Source organism: Notechis scutatus, chromosome 2 (assembly GCF_049901735.1).
Source record: "Notechis scutatus isolate UNSWTSFEM ecotype Mainland chromosome 2, rNotScu1.2, whole genome shotgun sequence".
NCBI lineage: Eukaryota > Metazoa > Chordata > Lepidosauria > Squamata > Elapidae > Notechis > Notechis scutatus.
In genome coordinates this window covers 227892094-227903139 of record NC_142010.1, presented here as the reverse complement: position 1 = coordinate 227903139, position 11046 = coordinate 227892094, and the positions used below count along the sequence as shown (strand labels likewise).

The following is an 11046-nucleotide window of genomic DNA, read 5'->3' as shown; positions in this document are numbered from 1 at the left end:
ATTTTTCCATTGTTATTTTATCTACAGAATGCCAGCCAGTGGTATTCTTTAAAATGACTGTCATTACTGACCAAAGAACAGGCAGAGAAGCATCTCTAGGGATCCTATGAGGATTGTTCTAGACATCTGACAGGTGAAATTGCTCAGATCATATTCCAATTATATGTCCTATATAATTGCTGATTGAACCACTGTTTTGTATGACTTAACTGTAGTCTGAGTCCCCTTCCTCACTTGAGGAAATGGAGAGGACCCTCAGGTTCTGCATGTGCTTATTGATTAAAGCCTCTCTAGGAATATGATTGAATACAAGCAGCAGTGAATTTATCAAACCACTAGTTTTACCAGCCTAAAGGGAGGTAATTGTCTCAAGAAATCATCCCTAGGTTTAGTGTGTTGGATAATTTCTGACCTATCTACAACCTCCTCTTGAATTAATGCATCATGACTTTTATCATGCAAATTACATAAATATGTAATTTGTCAATCACATCACAGAAATTACATACTTAATGTCATTTGTTCAAAGGCCCAGTGGTGCATGTCAGGTTATCATGCCTTCTGTTGGACTGTATGGACTATGTCATTCAGTAGTATTTATCATTCAAAAGGAAGAGATAATTATCTCAAGTTAATGCATCAAGCTAAACACTAGAGATTGTAAGCCCAGGGCACGCATTTCCTTTTTGTTTACTATAAAGAAATCAGACATTCACTTCTACCCTCACCAGTACAATATATAGTGAATTATTTTGGATATCATGCTGACATTCTTCAGTCTATCAGTATAATGGAGATTTTTTCAGTTATAAGACATGAGTTGAGATTCCTACTACAAATATTTTTTTTCTTTTAGCCTTAGCATTGAATATTGAACTTCCATAAGATTGATAAATCTCATAGGTAGAAATCCTGCTATGTAGCAAATATGTCTGTGTGCTGGTGAGATCATGATGAAGGGAAAGTACACATGCATATGTAACCCCAAACATGGAGTAAGGGAGTAAAGTGGCTCTTTGTGTGACCAAAACCAGAAACTGAGTTGAAAGAAAAAGTTAGAGGTACTACTATTCAGAGTAATCCCTGGTTTAGGCTTTTCCACTTTGTATTTCAAAGCACCTCTTCTGATCACATTTTGTGTGGAAGCTTTTGTTAATGTACCACTCTTATTTTCCTGACAAACTTGTCAGTTTCCTTTGATAATCTGGATGATTTGGGGGGAATAATTTCATATGATTAGCACTCAGTAAAATAACAAACATGGCTAAACAAATAAATCATAAAAATTAAGACTTGAATCCCTAATCCTGCCACAAATTCAGAAAAGCAACTGGGGTTTAGTTTTCTTACCAGTAGGGGATGCTGCAGAGGAGTGGATAGGACAGCAAGGAATCCATAGCCCTGCTATAAAACTACTTGCATTAAATTGTGATTGCAGGAACACAGCCAGGCCTAAAAGTAGGTTATAGGAAATGTTGTAATGTCAATGTGCTTTCCCTCAACTTATTCAATTTAAATATCAGAAGATGTAGAGTAAGAAAAGGAGATATAAAGTGATACTTTCCATAAGGGGTTGAAATTAGTTCAAGAGCCAAAGGTTGCCCAATAGTGTATGTTCAGGCAATTCTGAATGGGGCTCACATGGTTTGCCCAAACTATGTATAGTAATTAGACTTGGCACAGGCCTTCCACACTGAACAATAGGTGTTTTTAAAACAGCCATGCCACTGTCATATTTTATGGGAAAGCCATTGTCAATTTCATCTTTCAACTACAAAATCTGATAGTTTGCCAAAAAATTCTTGAAAATTTCCCACCTCCAATACAACTGCATAATAGACATGACAACTCTGAATATCAGCACACCTTAGATAAATCCTAGGATGCAAGTGGAAAAATATTCTTGAAGTATATGAGGGGTTATATATTCTACGGAATCACAATATTTTGTAACCCTTTTAATAATTCTAGGTAGCTAGAATAAACCTCAATCCCCCTTTGCATAATTCAGTGAGATAAAACAATAGAGTATTTCTATGTATATTTCTATCTGAACTGTACTTGATTTTAGTGCATTTTTTTCTTGAGAAGAGTTTATTGTTTAAACTCTTTATATAAGAATGTATAGTTTACAATTCACAAGCTTTTAGACTTTATGGAATAAGTATATGACACAATTCATTACTAAATTATGTATTCTACAATTCATATGCTTGATTCATCACTCAAAACAGAATTAGAAATATATATGTATTTATTTATATTCTTTTTGAAATAATACTCTGGCCAAAGGCCTTTTGATAAATTCTGAAACTTACATAAACATCATTTTGTGAAAACATTTTTTCCAAATGACAATTAAAACTATTTCATATGCTTCAGTTATGTAGTATACTTACAAATCTGATATTCTGAACTTAATTGCTTTGTTTTAGTGGAATGTCTTAATTCAGTACTCCAAGTTTTTCCTTTAACTTCATGTTATCTTTTCATAGTCTTTCCAATCCTTCACATGATGAAAATGTACTTTGGGAAAGATAAAAACATACAGCAACACTGCATAAGGAATTATAGCTTACACATTCTTAACCTTAATTTAAAAATGGACTTGTTCGCATAATTTTTATGAAGAAACCTTTCATTCCATAAGTATACTACTTATTCATGAAACACTATAGATTAATATTTTTCAGTTGTAGAAATAAGGCACAACTCCTGAGCTATGATAAAACCCATTTAACCTATACTTGTACTGAATTTTCCTTTAATATTTTTTAATTCAAGTTATAAGAAAAAAATGTAGCATACTTGAGGTACTCAACTTCTGGTGCTTCAAAGAGTGTAGATGGTTGAAAAATCTTACTATATGCTACCCTTTCATTTTTATGGCATAGAGATCTTTAAAATAGTCTTGCACGGCTTATTATTTTCTTTGTTTTCTAGTTCTATACTTGACCTTCTAATGCATTCATGTGCCAATTGTAGAACATGTCTTTAAATTTTCATATTTTACTAGTTGCAAGCAAGCAAATTTTCACTAGTTGCAAGCAAAGAAATATTTGTATTTCTTTGCTTGCAACTAGTCATATGCTAAAATGAAAAGAGTTCACATTTTCCCTCTTAAATATGCATTGTAGTACAGTTCCAATAATGCCCTAACAAACAATAGGCTTGCTTTCCAAAATAATATTGATTAGGTAGGCCTAATGCAGGAAGGGCCCGAATGGGTGAAAAACAATACAAAAGTTCCAAATTAGAGGAAGATTCAAGAAGGAAATAAGCCACTAATATTGCATTTGTTTAATGGAAGGAATTAATGTATTTTTATATATTTTGTATGGCTGCCATCATCTATGTCTTATCCATGTACAGAATTAGCTTTATAAAGTGCACTAAACCCATAGCTGCTGAACCGTGGTTTTCTACTTAAAAAAAAAAATAACTAGCAGACGAAGAAAAAGTTATTTTAAATATCCCAATGGTTAGGTTAAAATAATATACCAAACGAAAGCCCAAGTACTTAATGGCTTAGCACAATACTCAGCTCAACTGTACATGTGATATATTAGGGGCAATGGATTGTTTAACCTCCAAAATGTCATTGTTATGATTTAGGAAGAAATCTGATGTCATATTATTGGTCCTGGTTTCCTGCAAGTAGCTAGTACCCTTTCCCTTTAATTCTAAATCATTTATAAAAGAGGGAGTTTGTGCAAACTGCTTGTGTACAGTAAACAGGTCTTCTGCATTTGACGATATGCAATACTATATAATGCAACAAGCACTTTGGGAATAAAGAAGTTTAAAGAATGTGAGATTCTTTCACCTTTTTTCTGTTTAAGTTTCCATTCTTTGAAAGTCATTGCAGTTAGAACAAATGAATCATATGAATCATTGGTTCCTTTTAATTATATAGTGCTCTTCAAATAATTCAAACTGATTATCTTGTTCAGCAATACCAAGCAGTCTGCTTGTTCACTAACTCCAATAAACCAAACTATCCCTAATTCCATGTACTGTGATAGAAGGTATTATTGCTTGATATACATAGAATCTCCATACCATTAAAGCCAGACTAAACATTTTTAAAGTAAATATGAAGCTTACTGTAAAGATACTTCACTTAAATTGGTTTCAGTCCTATTAATTTCAATGGCAGAGTGGTAGGTTAAATCCATATATTTTGGCGGATCCAGATAAACTTTTAATTCTTCAATATATTGACAACTTTTCCACAAACACAGTATATTACCATTAGAAATAGCCACTTTACAGTTCCACTCAGAACACGTTCATGCTTCTTTGCAGTACACATGGCAAGAATGCTCAGACATTTAGCATGTAAAACCAAAACTTAATCTTCAAGAAATAGGCTGCTTTATCTCATTTTCTAATGGCTTTGACTGAGATGGTGCAACTAATGAATATTCCACTGTAGAATGATGACTGACATCCACTTTGACCAAAACTTCATAGTATAAAAGATAAAAAACAGGTGTTATAATGCCTACTACTACCATTATTACCACTGCTGTCCACCATCCAATCCCCCAGTCTGCACCATAATAAGGATCTTTCTGTCTGATAGGTTTACCATCTAGATCAAAGTTCAATTGTTGGGTTGATAAAGCAGAAACAACTTCATTAAGATTTTCTCTTTTGGTAGCATTGCACTTCACTATTTGTTCTATATCACGGTCCACTTCTTTCAAAAAGTTACCAGCTGTTTCAGTAGATGAGAACTCAGGTGCTAGTGATGAATCTGAGAATTCTGTGGAATATGATGAGGCGGCAGATCTTGAATTCTGTCTATTTTTTGGAAAACAGTGTGTCTCCGTCAGAAGGCTGAACTTTTTAACTGGAATTTTAATAGTTCTTAATGCAAAGAAGTCCTGATCCGTGATAAGATTGTTCACCCGTTTGATATCTGCTACCTGAAATGTTATAATAAAATAAATTAGCTTTATTTAAAAAGTTAACTGAATCACTCCTGTTCCTTCAACTCGTTTTTAAAAAAGAGCCTGCTCTCTTCTCTCAATACTGATACAAAGTCGTGCTTTCAATATCAAACGAAATTATATCAAATAGTCAAACTGCATATTAGTGTTCACATGGCTTGCTCTAATTTTACAAAACATTTTTTTTATTCCAGGAGAATGAATTCTCTTGAAGATCAAAAGTGCTGGTTCACTGATTTTGGCTTAACCATTGAACAAGGACAATCCAAGTGAATCACATAACCTCTTATCTGGTGAAACACGTTATGTCATAGCCTTAGTGCCAGTACTTTTTTGCTTTCATCAAAGAACAAAGATATGTCACTATCTGAAAATTAGTCATTGTGCTATATGAATAAGAGCTCAAGAAAGATTTGAGGTTACCAACAATAACAAGTACCTGTTCTCCTTAGCTAAAAGCTATTTTGAAGTTTTTTTTTCTTTAAAAAAAAAAATAACCAGAAGACAGAAGGGATAAATCATCAATTCCAGCTACTTCACAACTATGGGAAATGGATCTTCTAAAATAATCAGGATGTGGATGTTTGTTCAGGACTGGTTCTTAACATGTATGTTGTTATTCATTTGATTTTGGCTCAGCGTGTAGTATGAAACAAACTGTGAATCAAGGTTAAAATTAATGACTGAATAAAATGCCTAAACAATAACAATTAATCATAGTTAGGCAAACCATGGCTTGAAACAATGCCAATCAGAGTCATTGTTTTAAAGTACTACACAAATATAATATTCCATATGCATCCATTCTAAATGCATTTAGTAAACTAATACTATCAAACAAAAATTACTAAATATAAGAAAGACATTTGAATATGGCCGTAACCTGCACAAGTATTAGTCTGCAGTAAAATTATTTGATCCTATATATCTTGCACTCCATTTTTCATAGTTTAAAATCAATTTAATTGTAATTAAAATTACAATATTTTATACAAAAATTCTGGCTAATTATTTGTACAAATATACATATACCATACATATACATGTATGACCACTAAGAAAAATATTATTCATATACACACATATATACAAATATATACATATACATACACACATGCATTGACCACTAAGAGAAATACTTTATAACTGATGTCAAACTCGCAACAATATGTTGTTGTCCCGTGACATATTGCAACTTTTTCCCCCTTTGCTAAACTGGGGGTGGGCCTGGTCAGCGCGTGACACATCTGGCCCGTGGCCGTGAGTTTGATGCCCCTGCTTTAGAACATGAGGACAGGAACAAAACTCTTTTTTTGCAATTTTTTAATGCAGTCATTTCATTTCTTGGAAATTCATGGTTGTCTTTTACAGTTATTACACTGAAGCTAAAAACATGAGATAGGTGCTACCTCTGATACCTTCATGCATTCCAAAGCAGAGGTCTCCAGCCTTTTGGACCTCAGGGACCACCAAACTCATAATTTTAAATCCCAGGGACCACTAATATAAACTTTGACTGACAGTGGCTTGCTGACATTGGTGGGAGAGATCTGATCTAACCTCTCTCTCTCTCCCTCTCTCACACACACACAAACACAAAGAGGCAGGGGATTCAAATGTCTTAACAACCGGTTCTGTGGGTGTGGCCTAATTTGTGGGTGTGGCTTGGTGGTCATGTGACTGGCTGGGGATGGTTTGTATATAAATATTATAAATATTTATGTAAATATTGATTTTTTAATTTAAAAAAAGCAACTTTTACCCAAAATCAGGTAAAGTAGGCAGGCAGATTGAGTTGCTCACAGAATCACAGATTCATTCAGAGATCTGTCTATCTGCCATCGGCTACCTGAGTCTGTCATATAAAATTTGCTTGCAGTGAGTCTGCACTGAATAATAGAAGCTTCAGTCCTAAGGAAGGTTTGTCTCTGCTTAAAAGCAGAGACAAAGATCTAAAGACTAGCTAAAAAGCAAGAAATGCAACGATTTCCTGCTTTCTAGCTAATCTAAATCTCCCGGCACAGCACAACAGCTGATGGTCGGGGAGGGGGGAGGAAAAATAGCAACTTAGCAGGCAAGTTTGCCAGGTAAGGAGTGAATGGGCGGGGAGGGTTCCCGCAGGCCATGTGGGCCGCGCAGCTTTGTGTTCCCACGCAGCCTGGATTAATTGCTTTGGGGGGGGGGGTGCTCTGGGGGTGACATTTCTCTGTGGACCACCAAAATTTTCTCATAGGCCACCAGTGGCAGTTTGCGACTGCTGTTCCAAAGCATTCTATTTTCCTTTCAGTTTAAAATTATACACAGGACTAAAAATTATTCTAGCTGTATTCAACACTCTTCAAAAGCACACAGCACCATTTTATTATTTATCAGGCATCTGATTTGAGGTAGTAATAGTGTTGTATAATATTTCCTATTATTATTTTTAAAGTACCTTATGTATCCAAAAAACTAATGAAAGAACTCTATAATTTTACTTGTATGTTTAAAAAGATACTTAACAATTTTTGATAGTCTTAATTTTCGCTCCCCCAAAAATGCTAATTTTTTGGTAAGTTTAATAAAATTATTTTGAGTACCCACTCCCTTAATTCTGCTCATCTCCTCAGGTAGTATTAACAGACACTGTCACTATTAAAGTCCAACAAATAAAATATTATCACACCTGGAGGAAAGTTGACTTTGTATGAATAAAAATAAAGAATTCTAATCCCATACAATCCTCTAACTTTTGGAATTTTCTATATAAATTTCATAAAATATTGTTAGAGAAGAAAAATATTGAAATTTTAGCAATTACCAAAACCAAAATTAACTTTGAAAAACCACAGGCTTCTAGTTGACAAACATATACTGCATATTTGTACAATCCATAATCTAATAAGTAATCTTTCAAACTGTTTTTTTGCATTATTTTATTTAAAAGCATTCTACATTTATATGTCTCTAACATATGATACAATTGTATGGAACTAGAAAAAGATAAACTTACTGAACAACTATACTGAAGAGCTAATGCATTTAGTGTATCTCCTTCTTGTATATCTTTAGTTATAAATACAATATCATCCATTCTTTCTCTTGAAGTGCTTCTCCGAGTTTTCTCTTTTCCCCGAGGTCGCAGTTCATATATTTCAACTTCATCTTCCAAAACATCACTGTCAGAACTAAGGTTGTTCCCAAATGGATATACGTGGCTATCCACCGAAATGGGCTGTACAACAGCTGGGAGTTGGAAACTTAAAGTCTGACTTTTTCCTGTCATTCTACCAGCAGAAATCTAACAGTGAAAAGAGAACAAAAAGAGGGCAACTAAGCACAAACGTTTATAAAGATGTATACACATTATTTCATTCAGCACCCTATTGATATTTTTATTCCTTTAGACAATAATTCAATGAACACAGATCCTTCAGCTTCATTTCTTTTTTAAAAAAAAATCAATAGAAATAAACTGTTGAGACAGCATTATTTCCATATAGGATTGGACTTAGTTATAGCAGAAGAAAGCAAAGTAAATTACAGAGTAAATTACAACCCAATTGGCAATATAAAAACTTTGTACTAGGATAGATTAGAAACATTCGACATCATAAATACTTGTTTGCAACAATCTTTGATCAAAAGGTTTGAAAAGTTAGACTTCAAAATAAAGATTAGATAGGCATCATGAACTCCCTTGTTTGTAACAAGTTTGATCAAAATAAACTGAATACATACACTCAGACTCCTGCAATTAGGTATCAAAAGACTGCTATGGATAAACAACTTCCAAGATGACCTAAGATCCCCGATATTAAATACAGGAAACAGAAGCAATTATTCCGTTCTTCTGGATCAAGGGCTGCACCTGGTTTCTGATGGCTATGCCACAGACGCCTCTCCAAAATGTGTTGCAAAAACTGAATGTGAATTTCATTTACGCAACTATTATTGTAACCTTAGTTAAAATCAAATAGCTGATATGATTCACCGGTTGCTTTTGTCACTATTTACATCTGGCAAGAAGTTCCCAACGTCTCCCGCATGCTTGTGAAACCTCAAGCGCTTACACGTCAGCAGGAAGAAGGGCTCGGACCAAACAGTCCCACAAAGTAAAGGGCAAATGAAAACTCCAGCTGATGAACGTGTCATCTTGGAGGACTCTTGAGTTTTAAGCAAAAAATAAATAAATAATCAGTAGCTGAAGCATTTCCCCACCCTAGCAATAAAAGGAAAAGATACAACGTCCTGATGCCACGCATCAAAAGCCGGGAAACTGGAACAGGAAAATATGATTCCAACAAAGAGGATGGGCGAGTTTGTGATGGAAAAAAGCACCAGGGTCCATGGCAGATCGGCAAAGCTGTTCACTGGTCCCCCGCAACATCTCTCGCCGTTCCCATTTGATCAGCCTCCGCCCGACTCCAGAAATTATTTTTCTAAAAAAACTGCCCTCCTTTTCTGTATTACATACAGACTGGCAAGCAGATTACTCACCAATTTACCCAGGAGCGGCCATTTGCGGACGATGCGTTTTTCGGTGCCGGCTCAACGTTCTCCGCGGATGCCACTATAGAAAGCCTAAGAACTGAAACCACATACAGCTGCTTAGCAAGAGCGAAAGCGCCCGCGCGTCCACAAGATGGCGGCCACTCTGCTCGCTTTCCTCTCGTGAGATCTCAAAATCCCGCGACGGCATTATCCAAAATGGCAATACGCTACTCCCGCGAGATTTTGCAACAGCCCATCTGCTCTTTTACAGCGTTTATTTTTCCCCCATCTCTCCAATAATTTCGTGATATTTGTGCTTGAAAAACTCTCCATCCATAGTGCAGACAGTCGTCAAGATTGTCATAATTTAATGACAATTATTTCTTGTGTCTCAAGACTTTGTATACTGTACACCAGTGTTTTCAAATTCGGTTATTTTAAAATGTGTGAAATTCTGGGTGTAAAATCCATACCTCTTTCCTAAATTTTAAACGCGCCTACTGCAGCAAGCTGATGTGTCTATTTGTTACTATGCACAAGAAATACTGTGAAGACTTAGTTTTCACTTCATAAAAATACCATAAAGCTGGAGAAAATGCAGAAAAGAGGAACCAAACTAATATAGGAACTAAAGCATCCCCTCCCACTAGAAAATAATTATGATAGTTTTTAAAGCTTACAAAAAATGTAGGAGGATGTATATAAACCTGCGGGGGGGGGGGGGGAGACATGAAACTTCTAGGGTTATCTAGTGAAGGTGAATTGTGGAAAATTAGGAACAGACTAAAGGACTGTTCTTATCATAATGCATAGCTAAACATGCATTGTTTCCATCATAAAATGATACTCATTCAGTGAATTTAATGACAATTATTTCTTGTGTCTCAAGTTGCTGGGGAAAATAGTGAAGGAGATACTATTGTGCTTTATGTGCTGCTGGTGTCTTTATAAAAGCTTTGTGTGTATATATGGTGTTGGGAATAATACTCTATAATCCATTTAGTTTCCTGGACATCATCCTGTCTCTAACTGAAATAAAATATGACTGTTCAGCTGCACTATTTATTACTTCCTTCTTTTGTTCCCAGGCCTCTTTCTGAAATCTTTAAACTTTTCAAAGTAAATTTTGAATTTTAGCTGGAATTGTTGGTTTATACAATCCAATTTCATTTCACAAATATATGAATATATATAACCACCAGCCAATTGTAGCCCCTACCTCATTGTGGAGGAACAGGAGGTGAGGAGCATTCTGAGGGCTGTGGACCCTAGAAACGCTGCCGGTCCTGACAGTATCTCTGGTCGAGTACTTAAAGACTGTGCTGTACAGTTGGCTGGAGTCTTTACCAGGATCTTCAATCGGTCTTTATCCCAGTCCACTATTCCATCTTGTTTGAAGGCTTCCACCATTGTTCCGCTACCAAAGAAGTTCCCTATCAATAACCTCAATGATTACAGACCAGTGGCACTCACTCCTATAATCATGAAGTGCTTTGAGAAATTGGTGTGTGGGCACATCATTTCTGGTCTTCCACATACATTTGATAAACACCAGTTTGCATACAGAAAAAATAGATCTACAGAGGACGCTATAACCATCACTCTTCAACTGCTC

The 11046-nt window shown here is 35.4% G+C and overlaps 1 protein-coding gene and 1 long non-coding RNA gene across 5 annotated transcripts; both read right to left on the bottom strand.

Annotated features, from left to right (window-relative positions):
* Window positions 1-2236: 2236 nt before the first annotated feature.
* LYSMD3 (LysM domain containing 3) lies at window positions 2237-9613 on the bottom strand. Of its 4 annotated transcripts, XR_015748134.1 has the most exons (4): window positions 9438-9613; window positions 7951-8238; window positions 4108-4934; window positions 2237-2526 (listed from the first exon to the last, which is right to left on the bottom strand). XR_015748134.1 is itself a non-coding variant. In XM_026672322.2 (3 exons), the coding sequence occupies exons 2-3, from the start codon at window positions 8221-8223 to the stop codon at window positions 4362-4364; spliced, it is 846 nt and encodes a 281-aa protein (XP_026528107.1). In that variant the 5' UTR covers window positions 8224-8238; window positions 9438-9613; the 3' UTR covers window positions 2237-4361. The 4 variants fall into 4 exon arrangements, 3 of the variants coding, with proteins under 3 accessions (XP_026528107.1, XP_087814322.1, XP_026528111.1); XM_026672322.2 differs by having other exon boundaries at window positions 2237-4934; XM_087958196.1 differs by lacking the exon at window positions 9438-9613 and adding an exon at window positions 9011-9394 and having other exon boundaries at window positions 2237-4934.
* On the bottom strand, window positions 5444-7942 carry LOC148132532 (uncharacterized). Its single transcript, XR_015748135.1, has 2 exons — window positions 7622-7942; window positions 5444-6115 (listed from the first exon to the last, which is right to left on the bottom strand). It is a non-coding gene; the product is annotated as an uncharacterized LOC148132532 (long non-coding RNA).
* Window positions 9614-11046: the final 1433 nt, after the last annotated feature.